The sequence below is a fragment of the Canis lupus genome, chromosome 13 (genome assembly GCF_003254725.2).
Source record: "Canis lupus dingo isolate Sandy chromosome 13, ASM325472v2, whole genome shotgun sequence".
NCBI classification, from domain to species: Eukaryota; Metazoa; Chordata; class Mammalia; order Carnivora; family Canidae; genus Canis; species Canis lupus.
In genome coordinates, this window is record NC_064255.1 from 29751805 (window position 1) to 29769030 (window position 17226).

The 17226-nt window shown below is 49.0% G+C and overlaps 2 protein-coding genes across 10 annotated transcripts in view; one reads left to right on the top strand and one right to left on the bottom strand.

The window, feature by feature from the left end:
• The window catches only part of TG (thyroglobulin), a 249203-nt gene that overhangs the window by 158521 nt on the left and 73456 nt on the right, over window positions 1–17226 (top strand). The window lies entirely within an intron of this gene.
• Window positions 1–17226, bottom strand: part of SLA (Src like adaptor) — an 87737-nt gene that overhangs the window by 4416 nt on the left and 66095 nt on the right. For 5 of the 7 annotated variants that reach the window (XM_025450467.3, XM_025450466.3, XM_049092764.1 and 2 more), the window contains 4 exons: window positions 9291–9390; window positions 8418–8504; window positions 5126–5229; window positions 2400–2531 (listed from right to left, as the gene is read on the bottom strand). In XM_025450467.3, coding sequence (XP_025306252.3) covers window positions 2400–2531; window positions 5126–5229; window positions 8418–8504; window positions 9291–9390 — 423 coding nt within the window. The remainder of the gene's footprint in view (window positions 1–2399; window positions 2532–5125; window positions 5230–8417; window positions 8505–9290; window positions 9391–17226) is intronic. The other 2 variants (XM_049092765.1, XM_049092763.1) reach the window with 1 other exon arrangement.

Below are 17226 nucleotides of genomic sequence, written 5' to 3' on the forward strand. Positions count from 1 at the left end.
CCCTGGGGTCAGGTCACTTGATCAAGGTCACAGAAATATGAATGAAACCTGCCCCATTGACTTGGAACCAGACACTGAAACAGGGAAACAGAGAGGTCCTACATGCCTCAGGGGTCTGGACATGCTCACCTCATTCTCTCTACAGAATTTTCCAGAATGCTCATACTTCTCACACTCCTGGACTTCCAACCACTCTACCTTCAAGGGTCCCCCTTTTCAGCCCTTTGCTTTCCTGGCCATATCTGGGGACTTGTGTCCCACCCACTCTGTCCTCTCAGTCACCACCATACGCAGTATCCTTTAGGGGCCAGACCTTTACACTCCTGGTTTTGCCTTTGGTCCTAACAACGGTCTCATAAGAGGCATGCGGACTAAAATCCCCATTTTATAGATGAAGAAACTGAGGCTCTGAGATGTTAACGAACATTCCCAAGGCACCAGGTAATAAATATAAGCCATCTGGAACAGAAAGGCGTCTGTTCAGACTGCTTAGCGCACAATTTTTCTGCTTCTCTGTCTCTAGGTAGAATCTGGAAGGAGGTAAAATTGGCCACGTTGTTTCCACTCCAGGGTCCCCAGGGGCTCAGGAAGCATTTCAGGGTTTCAGACCCCGGGCAGCAGTGAACTGATGAGTGTGATCCATGAACTGACATAGTGGCCAGGGACTTATTTCAGGAAGACTCTGCTCCTGCACTGGTGCCAGCCCCTTGGGTTCTCTTGGCCTGGAAGCCTCGCGGGTCTCCCAGTCTGTAAAATCTTTGCTGGGGCAGCATCCTTTTCATGTTTGCTTTTGTTTATGCAAAACTTATGGTCTCCTCACCTCTCGATGATTGTTATTAAAAGCCCAATACCACAACCAACCTTTACTCATAATCAGTAAAAGTTGACTATCTCCAGGACTCCCTTCCTCTTTCATTTTTAACAAAGCTGCTAGGTTTCCAGGTATCACAGAAGTAACATTTGGTATCACTTATTTTGCATCCGCCCTGCTCCAGGCTGTGATGATGGACACATCATATTACATTAGGGTGCACATTACATGAACCATCCAGTCACTGCAACCACCTGTAAGGGGGCTGTTCCCAACCACCTTCCATGAACGGGGCGCTGAGGCTCTGAGAGAGGCAAGGTCTCTTCTTAAGATCTCAGAGAGCCCAGATCCAAGTGTGGGCCTGTGTCTCCCAAGAGGCCATGCTTCCTCCATGCCCTGTCCCCTTCTTACCAGCCAGGTGTGATAACCCAGCCCCTGTGGGCTCCTTTCACTGAGAAACGCCCTCTACGACCGCACACCCTATAGAACGCCGCACACCCAGGGGTGTGAGGTCCGGAACCCGGAAGTGGGAAGATGCCTACAAAGTAAGAGCAGCTTCTTTCTTCCTCCCTCCAGTAGGCAGGGGAAGGGAGGAGGTAGGAGAGGTCCTGGCCGAGGGACAGAGGCCAATGTTAGTGAGCAGGAGCCCCCTTTCACGTGTCAGGCCCTCCCCTCAGTGCTTTCCCTGCCTTACCCTGAGGATTCCTCACAGCACCCCAAGGAATAAGGACCTTACATGGAGAAGAAAAATGAGGCGGGAAGGCGAACAACCAACCCAGGTTGCCCATAAGATCTGGGGTGTGAACAGAGGTTCCAGAACCAACTTTTAACTCTCCCTCCCTTTCCCATGGGGTAAAATGTCACCTCCTGGGCCGGCATTCAGGCCTGTCACAGTCTGACTCTGATCTCTGCTTCTGACTCTACTCTTCCCTGTCACCTCCATCAAAATCTGCTCTGCTGCTGCCATCTTGGAGGGCGCTCCCCATCCTGGCCAGTGTGGAAAACAGGGACCTCCCTCCTGGGCCACGGGGAAGCATATCCAAACGAGCAAAGTGCTTGGGAATGCCAGACTAGGACATGGTTCACCAGGTCACGAGGCAGAGGGACCCCGTTCTGGGGAAACGCCAGCACCCATGGGAGCCTGGAGGATAGGCCGTCAACCTGACTCCTAACAAGTAGCAAGGACATGGCTTCCTGCCACCTTGGAGGCAGAGGAGAATTTTACTGGCAGGAAGGGAAATGAGTGGCATTGCAGAACAAAGCCTCCGCGGCCCCTAAACCTGTGGTCCCCTTGAGGAAGTGCCACCTGTTTGGGGTTGCAAATATCGGGCCATCCTATTTCTTTCCATCTGCAGGTAGGAAGAGGGTGTGGTTGCATTTTACTTATGCAGCCTCCACAGGCAGCCTGTTCTAGCTTGAAACCTATAGTCTGCATTAGCAGGAGAAGAACGGGGTAAGGGAGCGGGGCGAGAGCCAGGTGGGTCACCTGGCAGGTACCGGGGACCCGCGCACGGCCTAGCCGCAGGCACCGCGGGGCAGTGAGCACAGAGGAGGCTACACTGGTCTGTCCCCACGGGGTGTTTCTTACCGGAATAGTGATTCACCAGGTCCTCCAGGCACTGGAAGGTGAGCCTCGGGGAGATGTAATACCAGTTGTTAGGCAGGCGGAAGATGCGGTAGTGCTTCACCTCCCTGTGTCTCACGGAGAGGGAGTAAAATCCTGCAAGAGATGGAGGACAGGTCAGAGGCGTCCCACATGGCCTCTTGAGGGCGGCCTGCTGGAGGGGGCCCCCCACCACGGCGGCCAAGATGCCTCCTCAGCCTTGGGAGACAACCAGAACACCCAGACGGGCACCCCTCCTGCATTTGGAGGGACAGCCTCTAGGACCCCGTCTTTGGGGACCATGCTCACCCTGCAAGAGACCACTCATTTAGCAACCCTGCTGCATGAGCCGAACTGCAAACATATTTTCAGGGGCTCCCGCTTAGTCTTTGCTCAGTGAGCTTCTGGGGGTTGCTTTTCTGGAAAGCCTCCACGTCATACCACTTCCCGATCCCTGCTCCTTCTTGGTGCTGCCTTATGCTTGGTTTTCTTGTAAATTTGGAAAAAAGTGGCAGCGAAGACTTTTTCTGGACATCCCTAAGAAATGTGTAAAAGGTGCTGTTTCTCCTTAAGCGCCATGAAGGTAGCGATTCAGGGTTAGTTAGGAAGAGCAGGACTAGGGACAGCCTGGGTGGCTCAGTGGTTGAGCATCTGCCTTTGGCTCAGGACCTGATCCTGGAGTCCCAGGATCGAGTCCCGTGTTGAGCTCCCTATGAAGAGCCTGCTTCTCCCTCTGCCTGTGTCTCTGCCTCTCTCTGTGTGTCTCTCATGAATAAATACATAAAATCTTTTAAAAAGAAGAAGAAGAAGAGCAGGACTTCGGGCAAGGACCTTGTCCTCTCCTACGCTAGTTGTCCACCAAGTGGCAAGCGGGAGACTTAGACCTAGGTCATGTTCGAGAGCCCCTCCCGCTCTGTCCCCTGGGTCCCAGGAGTGAAATCACTCCCTAGATTGTGAAACAAGATAGTTTATAGATGGAGCCATGAGGCTCGGGGCCCCTGTGTGCCGTGGCCGGAGGCAGGCAGCTGGGAGATGGGTCTGACTCTGTCCCGAACAGGCTTCCCCGAGCATGCTGATGGGCCTTCCTACCCTTGCCCCGAGTCTGCCCTCTGAAGCCCAACATGCGTCTTCCTGTAACATTGACAGGAACTGGAAGTAGGGTGAGCAGGTCAAAGGTGGCAAGGTGGAAAATTATCAAAACTTTGCATACCCAAGGGAGCCGAGCCCGCTACCCTCCCGCCTCCAGCCCAGCCCCAGCCCCAGCCCCAGCTCGGCTGCAGATCTGCCTGACAGCATTCTCTATTTTTAGATCAGCTCTGGCTCCTCAAGCTGGGTTCTTCCCTCACTTGGCCATGCCAGCTTAGAAGTTCTATGTGAGCCTGGGTCTCCCGCCTCCGGGGACTGCCAGGACGTGTACAGGAAGTTTGGTCTTTGCTTTGATCTTGTTTTCCCCTAGCACATTCAAGTTTTTGAGAGAAAAGTTGTTCTTAGATTTTTTTTTTTTTTAAATCTCCTATATCTGGTCCTTTCTTCTCCAAGGTAAGGCTGATGCTCATTTTGATGAAGGGCTCTAGCTCCAAACCGCACTGGCCCTTAGTAGGTATGTGGGGAAATACTCTCAGATAATCACATTTTCTCTTCTTTGCTATCGAGGATACAAGAAGCAGGCTAAGAACCTGAATGGATCCTCTGTTTTTAAAATGATGTTCCTTTTCATGAGTCTGGGAAAGCCCTCTCTGGTAAGGGTCTTGCTCCTGGGGGTTAAAGTGCTTCTATGTTCTGGATACTGTTCGAAGCACCTTCCTGTTGTCAACCCCAGGTTATAGGAAAGGGGCATGCATGCAGCCAAAACCAGATCTCAGAGCCCTGGCTCTGAGCAGTGTGTGACAAAGAGCCCTGCGATTTTGTTTTCACTGAATTTCTTTATGTGTAAGATGTAAGGAAGTCATGACGATAATGATCGCGGTGAGTAGGTAAGACGGTAAACCTGCCTGACCTGATTCTCTAAGCTGTGTGAATTCATTGTAGGGCATGGGGGAGACCAATGTCGCAGGTCTCCTGTGTAGCAAGAGCACTATAAATATGATTATTTTTGAGTGGCACCACGGATGAGACCACTGCCCTCGGAGAAGCAAATGTCCCACCCACAGCACAGAGCTTGAGAGCATGGGCCAGGCCGAGTCTGAAGCCTGTTCATTCCACCCCAGTGCCGCCTATACCTGCTATTTGCTTTCCTTCCCCATTGATAGGACGTTTCCCAGCAGGAGCCTGTGGGACTCATTGAGTCCAGCCATGACCCTGTCCTGCCAGGTCCCTGCTCCCTGTCTTTAGGTCCTTTTTTGTTTGTTTGTTTTTTTTGTTTAAGATTTTATTTATTTGAGAGAGAGAGTGAGCACAGAGGAAGAGGGAGAGAGAGAAGCAGACTCCCCACTGAGCAGGGAGCCTGATACAGAACTCCATCCCAGGACCCTGACATCATGACCTGAGCCGAAGGCAGACGCTTAACTGATTGAGCCCTCCAGGAACCCCGGGTCCCTAGCTTTGATACTGGCCTCTTGGGAGGCTGGGGGTGGGCTGCAGGGACCTCACCAGATCAGATGGGTTTACATGTGTCATGGGAGGAGGTAAAATGACCCGTGTCACGAGTCAGCCTGGAACAAAAGCTGCTCAGCTCAACCCTGGCACGGAAAGGGGACTCAGAAGCCACTCACCTTTCTTTGTCTCACTTTCTCGGATCATGAAAGACCCCATCTTCGTGTCTGGCAACTGTAGCAGCTCCTCCGCCTTGTCTCTGCCTAGCCCTTCGAACAGCCAGCTGGGAAATAGAAGGATGGCATGAGTACCCTGAGCTCACCCTACCCCAACAGGCAGGTGGTACCGAGATTAAGAACAAAGTCCAGTTCATATGAAAAAAGGTGGGCAATTGGTTCTTCTTTCCTTCCTCCCTTCCTCCCTACTTTTGATCTTTCAACTAAAATTCCCGAGTGCCTACTGGACTCCAGGTGTTACATCGGACAGCGAGGACACGACGATGCATAAAACATCTTTCCCATCTTGCTCTCAAGTGCCAGCGGGACTGTGCCCGTTCTGTATCATATGACATAGAAGCATTCTAAACCACAATAAGGTACCTGGTGGCATGTTGCTTGAGGTCTCTCTTAACCCCTAGCGACCCCGTCGTTCCCTCACCACCTCAACAGGGCAGCGACTGTGTCTGTCTGTTTGGGCTTCATCTTTGCGTCCACATTATCAAGCTTGATACCTTGATTTTTGTGAATGAGTAGATGACACGGGCACAAGAAAGACAGACACAGTGGTGCATAATTCCACCAACTTAACAAGCCCCCCTTGGCATTCATCATATTTCCTAACAAGCCCCCCTTGGCATTCATTATATTTCCGTCCTGTCTTCTCCTGTTCAACTAATTTTAAAGAAAGTTGTCAAGTTGTCATTGCTTGCACGGTGCATTGACACGTTTCTGTGTTTCTTTTTTCTTTTTCTTTCTTTCTTTCTTTCTTTTTTACTTAAGAATAAAAAACAACAAAAAAAGGCAGTTCTAATACTTAAGAATAAGTATTCTTTTTTTTTACTTAAGAATAAAAAACAACAAAAAAAGGCAGTTCTAATACTGTGGTCCAGTTGTAATACTGTGGTGTCCAACAGACTGTTCACCTTCCATAGAAGAGCCAACACTCCTGAATATGCTTTAGAAAGCAGCTCCGTGCACAAAGGAATCTATGTTCTAAGGAAGCAGGCACTTCCTCATTTTGCAGAGCGGCCCCAGCCAGATCCCAGCGTGGAAGGAAATGCTTTGTTAACACTTGGCTGGGGTGTGCTCAGAAGCAATTATACCTCCCTTTCAACAGTCTCTGTATTTCAGGGGGTAACCCCTGGCTTTTAATCCACAGTTCTGAATTAGCACATGCCGTAGCAAGTATCAATGCTTCACTGCATCGTACCCTTTGGCAACCCCAAGGCACGCAAGCGAGTCATTTTAGCACCGTGGCTGGGAGACTCTTAGAAGACCATAGACGTATAATCAGATACTGTTTATTTATATACTGGCCTCCGAGAGCACTTTTGTTGTTAAGATGATGATTCAGCCTCATATTTTAACTACCCCCTTTAGTTCTGCACAATATATTAATGTATTAATTAATTAATTATTTTAGTGTCTGCGACAAACATTCATCCTTCCCTATCCCTCCAGGAAATTCCACTCATGGGAACGAATACAATAAAAATAATAGTGACAGTCATGTATGAATACTAATCATAGGCATAATGCAAATTATGGGCTTTGAAATATCTTTTTTTTAAGATTTTATTTATTTATTTGAGAGAGAGAGAGAGCACTGAGCAGAGAGAGAGAGAGAGAGAGAGGCAGAGGGAGAGAGAGAAGCAGGCTTTCCACTGAGCAGGGAGCCTGACATGCAGGCCTCAATCCCAGGACCTGAGCTTATTGAGATCATGACCTGAGCTGAAGGCAGATGCCTAACTGACTGAGCCACCCAGGTGCCCCTATGGGCATTGAAATCTCACCCTCATATAAACCCCTTAAGACAGGTAGTATTGTGTCTCTTTCACCGATGAGGACACTGAAGGTCAGACTTAGTAAGTAATTTGTCCAAGTTGCTCTATGTCAGCAACTAGTAAAGCTAGAATTGCAATGCATTTTCCTGGGACCTCAAATTCCATAACCATTCTCCTGCACCGCCTCTTCTGCTAGATCAGAAGCTCCGTGGGGCTGTGATTACCTCTTACTCATCTGGGCTCCTCACCACCCAACCTCCCAGCAGCGCACAGTGCCACGTCTTCTGCATGAAGGCATTGATGCACGTCTGCCAAAGGAGCGGATGGGTCAGGGACGCACAGCTGTCTCGGAAGGGTTGCGTGACTGACATTTCAGAATATGGCTATCATAGCAGCTCCTGTCCTACTGCTATTTCCCCTCATCATCCTAGGCTCAGGAATGACTTTGGATATTCATGATCAAAAATCCATGATGCTGCAATTAAGTGCTTGGAATTACATTCTGTAAACTATGTAGGCACATAACTCTACTTTGCCAGGTGTGAGCATATAGAGCAGTTATTTCTGAATCCCTCCAAATAAAAAATGATGCTTTTCGTTCTTCTTTCCTCTATGCCAAGCTCTGGCTTTGGTAGCTTGATAGATGAGGAGATCATGGGTCAAGGAGGTGGGGAGCTTGTGGGGAGCTCCGACTGTGGAAGCCGGGGAACTGAGCCCTGCCTATGCCAACCCAGGGGTGCTGGGCTCCAGAGCCACCTGTCTCTACAACTGCAGGGAAAAGCAGTGCACTTGGTTGCTCATCTGCCATGCAGATGAGAATTTCTCCTTTTCTGCTTGACTTCTCCATTTGTCAAGTTGGGTAAGTAAGCATTTTGGGCAATAAGTGTTCTCGGTGTTCTGGGTAGGGTTTGATAAGAGTATAGCTAATATGTACCAAGTGCTTACTGTAATGCCAGGCATTGTTCCAGGAACTATCCACAGGTTACCCCACCTCACAGTCCTCACAGCCTGCACTTTGTTCTTACTATCGATTATGGTACCTGTCCTTCTGCATCATGATCTCTGTTTGACAGATGAGGAAAGGAAGCTGGGACAGGAGATGTCAAGTAGCTTGCCCACTGTCACAGCCTGCAGGTGACAGAGGCAGGATGGCAACACAGACAGGCTGACTTTTAGCAGCTGTGTTCCACTGGTCACAGCTCTTGACTGTTTTTTGCTGTGTGCCAGGAACAGCACTGGAGCTGAAAGGTCCAGCTCCTTTATCTTACTGATGAGGAAACTGAGTCTCAGGGCAAGGGTTTGCCAAGTGTCACCTTGGGTTGACAAGGTGACACTTGGCAAACCTTGTGGACTGAGTGAGAGTAAGCATAACCCTCTTGAGACTTTCTTTCCACGACGCCAGGCTGGAATCTCCATGTCCCTAGCATCAGTATCATGCTTTAGAGATGCCACTTCAGAAATGTACTCACCCGTGGTAAACTCTGGCCACACACATCCCAGGGATGTAGCTCTCCCGACCAGTGCTAAGGGAAATGGCTTTCCACCAGCCCCCTTCACTGGAAGAACAAGAACAGATAGGAAAGGGTGGATGGGTGAGTGGCAAAGCAAGTGAGTGAACAGAGTAATCAGATTTAACTTCGGGCACGTAAGGCTGTTTCTTTTTTAAAACCCACCAGTGACCACATTTCTCCATATGCAAATATGGTTTTTAAGTATATCCCTCATCCCGGGTTAAGCAGGAGCCATTCCCACATGCTGGCACTAACCCATTTTTTGGGGATCCGCAGCTGATGGATCAGAATTAGAGGCTTTTTAAAAATAAATGTTCACTACGCAGAATTACACCCTACAATATAACCAAGATAGTTCTGTCTGTATCAATGAGAACCTAAATAAAGGAAGCTTAGAGCCCTCTATTTGTTCCATAGCCCATTTTGAGTCATGGAGAGACAACAGGATGGAAGGCAATGCTTTTTGTTTCTCATCAGAAGCTTTCTCAGACCCCTGGGTCCTCCTGCCTGAGGTCATACTGCACTGGTCTAGGAAGGATGGAAGGTGAGACCAACATGAGAAGCAGAAGCTGGACGAAAAAGGGCCTCAAAAGTCAAGTTAAGGAATTTAAATTTAATCCTCCAGGCAACATGGAGCCACTGAAGGTTTTAGAGCACTGGCGGTATTAAGGTTTAAGCACAAGGATCTGCTGTACGGGTTAAATTTCTCACCTCATAATTGGACCAGGGCCCGAGTGGAGTTGGACAACTATTGCTAAAATCTGACGATTCCTGCTTAAATCGAGTTCACCCATTTTAAGGGATTATGAAACATTTGGAAAACCAACTCACTCAGAAATCACTCGCAGTTTCTCCCCCCGGCGGAATATGGGCGGGCTGATGTCAGGAGATGGGTAATCACTCAGTACGGCCAAGAAGTCGCTGTCCAGTCCTAGGGAAACAAAGGCAAGAGGTGTTCTCCTTCAGAGGGAAGTGAAAGGTGACCAGCCCCAGGAAGGGGATGAGCTGACATGAGCCCCTCCCTCAGACTTCTTGGCTGGAGATAGGCGGCTTGCTTTGGAACAGCAGTGCAAAACAGGCCCTCCTCTCTTCAGGGAGGGTGGCTCAGGGAGCTCGAAGGGACCCCAAGGTCGGTGTCCTAACTCCCATTCCCAAGCCTGCCTTGGCTCTGATGTTCTTCTTGGAGAAGTGGGGATCCTGAGGTCCTTGAGCTGAAGTCACAAGATCTGGCTTCAAGGTTTGCCACTGTGTCTACTGATCCTAGCCTTGGTTTCCCCATCTTTAAAGTGAAGCTAATAATACTTCATTCCAGTTTCTGTCTGAGATGAGGTGAAAGTAGGTAACAGCACCCCATGAATGATAAGAGACCATAAAAGCATTATTATTATTATTATTATTATTATTATTATTATTATTATTACGTGGCCTAGGGCTTGCAGGTCCCCATCTGTCACATTTTGGGATAGGCTGTCTGGTTGGGCTACATGAGTTCTGAGGAACCACTGGGACCCAAAGACTAACTCTGAAGCTCCGCAAAGCACTTCTTCCTTGTCGAATATAAGGCACCATGCTGGGGATCTACTTAAGAGGAATGTTGGAGTAAGGGTGGAAGGAAAAGTACTTTTCTTCATATGTACATTGAAAGTAATTCTGGCGTAATTCTGGTGATGTCTTGAAAAGGAAAGCGTGCTGTTTGGTTCATGTGAGTACAGTTTACTGTCAGCCAGAGAAGGAATGATAACATGTGAATTCACTTTTTGGTGCTCAGCAAAACTGCTTGTTTCACAGCCTTAGCAGTTTGCTGGAATTCGGGTGCATTAGAGGCAAGGTAATATTGGGGTGCATTTTTGGAAAATAATATACCTTATAAATGGGCAGGTTCAGTACCGTTTGCTATGGCATCGGGTTTATTGCTCTGCCGGCTGGCTGGGCATCTGCACTCACAATTCTGGGTGATTTACCATGTATTCACTTGCTCAGCGATTGTTCAGAGCACCTACTGTGGGCCGAACATGTGAACAAAAGCAAGCCAAGTCTCCCTGCATCTAATGGAGCTCACATTCTAGAGAGTCTATAAGTAATCGTGGGAAGAGTCATCACCTGCCCCTTGCACCCCAGAAAAACCTGAAGAAATCCCAGCACTCGGGCACGGCAGGTTTGGTGGCCCAAACTGGCCATTTTGTGGCGTACAGACCCTGCCTCTTATAATTCCTATATTGGGGACCCTGCAGCTCACAAGTGCCCAGATAGAGTAAACCCAAAGATAGCTTCAGTAGTAGAACGTGTAAGAGTGAATCAGAAGCCAGTTATCACCATGGAACTGCGCATTCCAGTGTATTGTTCTTTTGGGGAAGCTGAGCTGCAGACAATAATGCAGCCAGAAGCAATCATTTGTAGGCGTGAAATGGAAACCAAAAGTGATTCGTGCTGGCCAAGATCACTGAAAGGAGTCAGGTCTCATGAGAAGGAGCCGTGCCTGGCCAGGGAGTGGCTGACCCAGTGGAGCCTCCCCTGAGCCTATGGGGACACTTCCCTCACATGCTGCTTTGCTGAATTAAAGGATTCTTTCCCCATGTAGCCCAGACCTAGCTCAGTAGTAGGAAGGCAGCCCTGCTGTTGGGCTTGAAGCCAGAAGTCCTGAGTTCTGATAAAGGGTGGATCCAGATTTTGTGAGGCATGAACCCCATGCAAATGTGGAAATCCTCTTTAAGAAAAAGAACAGAAAAGAAATTGCAAATGCAGAACCCGGTACAGTCCCTAGGAAGATGGGGTGACACTGAAGGAGGGCCTAACGCAGAGATTTGGTTAGCTTCCCCGTAGAGCGGCCCTGATTCTGAGACTGGCTCTGCCCTCTGAGTGGGGCTGCAGCCTCCCTCTCTTGGGCCCACATTAGTCTGGAAAATGAGAGATTAGAAAACATCTTCATGATGGAAATCTGGGCTAATGGCCCCCAAAATGAAGGGGCCACTTATTAACACGGTCTCTTCACTGTCTCAGGAACAGTGAATGATGAGGATGAGCCATCGTGTTCTCAATTTGCCAAGATGCCCCATCCTCAGGGCTTGCAAACAGGCTGCTCCTTCTGCCAGGAAAGCATCTGCTCTCCCTTTTCTCAACCCTTCCACCCCCAGGAGATTTGCCTAGTGCCTCTGCTCTGACCTCCCATCTGGGTCCCTAGGCTTTTCCTTTGATGCAATTATCCAGGTTGTATTCTGGAGTTTGCGTGATTCTGGGGGAATGAGTGTGAACTCCGGGAGGAGCTGTCCTGCAGTCCTCTCCAGCACCTGCTGCCCCATCTCAGATGCTCAGAGCAGGTTCCTGACATGAAAACAAGGAGACATGCTTGTGCTACAGGGCTCTTCAAAGCTCCCATCCTGCTACCTAAAGCGGCCCAAGAGAAGGAAACTTGATTTGTGGCAGCAGCGTGATGGCGGTCATCACAGACCCAACCCCTTTTGAAAAACAAGTGTCGGAAGGAGGCGCACGGCATTTGTTATCTGAGCCCATCACAGAACCTTGAAATAGACCTTGTGTCTGTGCGGGGGTTGGGGCTTTCATGTCTGATTCCCCGTCGAAGACTGTGAAACAGAACAACCGCCTTTCCTTACTTTAAAAACAGAAACAAAAACACAATCCCGTAATAAAAACAATTGTCTCAATAATGGAAAGAGGCTTCAGGGACTAGAGGGTTTCAATTTCACAATAATAGTGTGGAGTTTCCTGTGGAATTTCCGTAATAACGATGTTTTTATAGCTATAACACTTCAACGTCGCTGAGAAAGCCTGGCTTTGGGACTTTTGCTTAAAAATAATGCCCCTGGCCTGGTCCTTTGCGGGGATTTCAGGCCCATCCCTGCCACCTGTCTCACCAGGTCCCTATAGTAGAGTACACGCAAAGAGGGAAAGTCAAGTTCGCTCATAAAGCTCAAACACACTGTCAGGTCCTCCTGCAGGCCCAAGTTTTGTGGAGAGCTGAGCCCTAGAATTAAATCAGAGAAGTGATTGGTCCCAAGGAGAGGCATGGACGGGATTATCGCAGATTTAAGATAAGGAAACAAAGTGAGTGAAGAAATGTGCCGTGCAGAGGGGAGAAATCCAGAGAGGATTTTCAGATGAGAGAATGGGCTTCGGAATCAATCAGACCTGGCTTAAATTCCACCTCCACCACTTAATTGTTCTGCGATTTGGGGAGAGATTTATTTTTAACCAATCTGAACTTGATTTCTTCATGTATAAAAATGGGAAATATTGAAATCTACCCTATATGATTGAGATCAGATGCATGATGCAGCGTGTGTATAGAACCTGCCTCCACGGGGTGGGCAGGAGCACGTTGATATCATGTTTATGGGATGGTTGGGATGAGCGTTACATAGTCCAAGACCGATTTCAGCTGATGGTGTCCTAAATTTTGAAAAGCCTCTGGATGTGTAAATTTGAAACTATTCTATTCTTCTAAGAGCAAACTCCACTTGGTAAGAACAGAAGATGAAATCCAGAAGACCAAATATTTACTGATGGTTCAACTTGAACATGCATCATATCGAACCAAATGTACAAAAGTCTAAAACAGGAAATGAATCCAAAAACAGAAAGGGGCCCAGACAGAATTTACTAGCCACAGATATTACTTGGTCAAAGGAGGACAGCGCCCCCCCCCTTTTTTTGCATTATTATTCCTTGTAGAATCATTACCATTTCTTTTTAAATGCTAAAAACCTTTCAGTAGATTCCATTTATTATTCTAGCAAAACCAGCCTGTCATTACTCCCAATGCTCCCTACAACCCTAGGGAATGTACATTCTTATTTAAAAAGTGAAGAAACAAAGGCTGGGAGAGTTTTAGTAGCGTGCCAGGGAGAGCATGCGGCTTGTTAAGCTCATGGTCGTGTCCCTAGGCCACTGAGCTCTCCTTGGCATGTAATTACCAGGCTCTCCCCAGTTAACACTTGCTCCTTGACAGGTTGGAACAAAGGCTGACTCCAAATGAGACTTCCAAGTTGGCACGAGCAGCTGAGTGCAGTTGGTTGGCAAGGAGCTAAATAAGCCAGTGCTCTCAGCTTCTGGTTTTGCACTTGCTTGAATCATGCCCCAGTCCGTGGCCTCCAGAGGGTCAAAGCAGGCCTTACTTTGAGCATCCTTTACAGGAAATACACACAAGTAACCAATCAGACAGGACTGGGCAGCCTGGCCTGATAGGAAATCAACTGAGTTCTGCTGATCACCACGAACCATAGGTTGTACCTGTGGGTCTTTTATTGCGGGTTGAAAAGTGAGACATAGTGGCTCACAAGTTCTGTTCTGTCCAACATCTTGGCTGCCCCATCTCTGAGATGGGGCAGATGGGGACCGAGTAGGTCCTGAGGCTCTCTGACGGCACAGCGAGTTGGAAAGACTTGCTTGGGGGCGCATGATGGCAAGCTGAGGGCCCGGTCTCAAAACCCAGCCACCCAGACTCAGAGGGTGCAGACTCTTGCTCTTGGCCACCTGCTCTTCTCCTAATGCTACTGAATACCACCTGCACCACCATTCACCTAACAGTGTCTTTCTTTATGTTAAGTTACTTTAAAAAAAATCTTTAGCCCCATCCCATGCACTGTGAAATCATGTTTTGATGGACTAGGTATATTTTGTGTGGTCATTGCAAGAACGGAAGTTGTGCATTCGGTGTAAAAGAGTTGAACGATCACATTCCACCTAGAACCGTCTGATGGGCCAGAAGTGGGATAAGACCCAGGTGGGAAATGTGTGTCTATTCAAAGATCTGACACAGGTTGCCTTCCGTGGCACTGGACTGCCTGTGACGGTGATCGCTTCCTGCAATTGATGAGAGGAGGGAGACGGGATGTGCGTAAAGCACTCGGGATCACGTCTGGCACGTTATAAGCAGAGGAACTCCCATCATCACGTTTTACAAGTGAGGCCAGAGGGACCCTAAGGAGACAAGCTGACTTCTTCTGTCATCTCTTACTGTGTGTTAGGAGCAGAAGCAGGGCTGAAATCTGGGTCTGGGGATGCCAGCTTTCGGTTCAAGCCAAGGGCCTTGGAAGAAATGCACCAGCATTGAATTCTGATGAGCAGATCTGGGGCGGGGAGCAGATCTGGGGCAGGGCCCATGATCTGCATTTTTGACAACTTTCCAGAGGCTCTGATGCAGGTGGTCTGAGAATCATTCACTGAGAAGTGCCAGGCTGGGTCAGAGACCTCCCTGCCCCCTTCTTCTTGCTCAGAGCCCCTCCCATCTCCTCTTTCCATGGGGCAGCACCCTCCATGCTATGTAAATGCCCTGCTTTAGTGTGATTTCCACACTTGCACAGAAAGGGGTCTGAACAGTGTCTGGGTTTGCAATACTCCCTCTGTCAATGAGATCTTGCTTTAAGTCAGGGTGATAAAAGGTGAGGAGAGGAAAAAAAAAAAGAAAAGAAAGCAAGGTGGTGGTGGGGAAATTGTACCTTAAGATTTTCTTTAAGGTAGAAATATGTCATTTCCCAGCTACATGGGAGTTCCCTAGGTCTTACTCAGTTCTGTACTGTCTGTGTCTGGCACAGAGCAAGAGTCTAAAAAAAGAATAGAATTGTAGAGAAAATGAGTTATTTGGAATGTTTAGGAAACAAGTCATGGAACTCCCAATCTGACTGCTTTAAATGGGCATTTGGACATAGTCTAGTGCAATCAGGTGGCCCCAAGTGCGGTTTGAAAAAGTGATTTCCCCCATATTTATCGGGTAGCTACTTTGTGCTGTCATTGCTATCAGAAGGGGATTGTCCTGGTCTCCATCGGAGAGCCGAGCCAAGCCCTGCCCTCTGGGTGGCTAAGGGACTTACCCAATGCCAAATGACTGACCAACAGGGGCAACACTAGAAGCTCAGCAAGGTCATTTGTCTCTGAGACCTACCCTGTTTCCATCAAGTCCCACTACCTCTGGGGGTTTTGTGACATTAGTCTCTGGGAACTAGAGTAATCATGAATGTTCTGGAAAGCTTAGTTCAGGAGCCAACAGATGGACAAAGCCACGTTCCAAGGCATTCACAGCCCTGGATTGGGGGAAAGAAAATGCTCCTGAAAGCTCAGAAAACACATCTGTCTAGCAGTTTACAGGCTGGCCCCCTCTGCAGAGCCCTTCGTAGGGCCTGGGGTTTTGGGTGATTTTAATTCTCCAGCACTCAAGCTAACATCAGAGGAAGCCCCACTTGTATGTTGGCCTAAATCAATCAGCTCCCCGCACTACTTCCTCGGTATTGGAGTATCACCAAATGAGTAAGCATGGGTGTTAGCTGAGTCGGTGCCGGTTTTGTGAAAACCCGAACCCTCTGCATCCATTGGCTAGAAACTCATTAATGCAGCATCCACTGAAACCACTTTCCTCTCCTTTCTTCAAGGGGATGTCGGAGAAAAAAGAGAAAATCAAATTTGGGCCAATCACAAGGGAAACTTTTCAGGGGTGGGCGATGGAGAAGCCAGCTGGTAGTGATTGATGTGGTTGCCTGGATCACACCCTGGGTCTGATCTGGGGAATTCTCTTAACCAGCGGGCGTTGGGCTGGGGAGACCCCTCCACCTCTTTTTACGAGGTGACCTCCCACCCACACAGTGGAAAAAGAGAAACTTATTTCACAAGAATTTGCATTAAAAAAAATAAAAGCAAATGAGCAAGGACTTGGAGACCCATGTTTTCATGGGGTTTGCTCAAGCATGCCGCCCCCCTGCCCCAGCTTGAAAGGTAGCCCTGCAAAATGGCCTCAGTGGGTGGGTGCCTGACTCCCAGAACAGATGGGGCCCTGGGTGTTTCCTACAAGTAGCCATGACTAGAAGAGGAAGCTGTGACTTGTGGTGGTTTGGAGAAGGTGGGAGAAGGACCCAGGCTGCCTCCTCGCAGCCGCAGGCACGGCTGCTCGGTATAGCAGCACAGAGCTCTGAGCTTTGCATGGGAGGCCAAGGGGTCCAGAATGCACACCAGCTGCCCCACCTCATCACATGGTTCCATTTCCTATGTCCAGGAGAACATTCTTTTAGTCTTTTCCCCCTTTAGGTTTAAGGAGGGGAGTTGGAACAAACAACCACTAGAGTTGCCATGTATCTGGCTAGGGTGGAGGGCTGGGCTGCAGGGACTTGGCACACTCACTTGGGAGCATCTGAGGGATCATGAGACCATGTATAACTTGGGTATCTCCATTGTGGAAGAAATGAGAAGGCACCTCCTTTCTGAAGGAGCCACAAGAGTCACGGATGAGCAGTAGAGTCAGGGCACCTGGCACTGTCCGCTCTCAGTGGGATGGTGGGCATCTGTGTGGGAGCTTTGCTGGGTGCACAGCTGCAGGGGACATGGGGGACTCAGGACATTAGCAGAGGGAGACCAACCACTAGTGTTGTGACATCAGATAGGGGGTGGAAATGTCCCAAGGGGACTCACCCTGGGGACACTGATGGATCGCCCGACCTCTGGACCATCCCCTCCCAAGCCCCTAGCAGACTCACACAGTAAGTCACCACCACCCCACCCAGGGCTCCAGGGGTTTTACTCTCAGCCTTTGCCTTCTGCTCGCTGACATCCTCCGATGGCTCTCTGGACGTCTCTGAAGGGCTCCCTGGCTTCTGGAGTCCGCCAGCGCCATGGGAAGCCTAACCTGTGACATTGTGCCCTCCCCCTAGGACGGCTGGCCCTGTGATCCTACCAATGGGACACAGGATTCCTTCCTTTCCAGGAAGATTTCCTCAAGGTAACGTCTAGCTGCATCAAGTTGCACCACAGAAGCTTTTGCAGAGCTGGG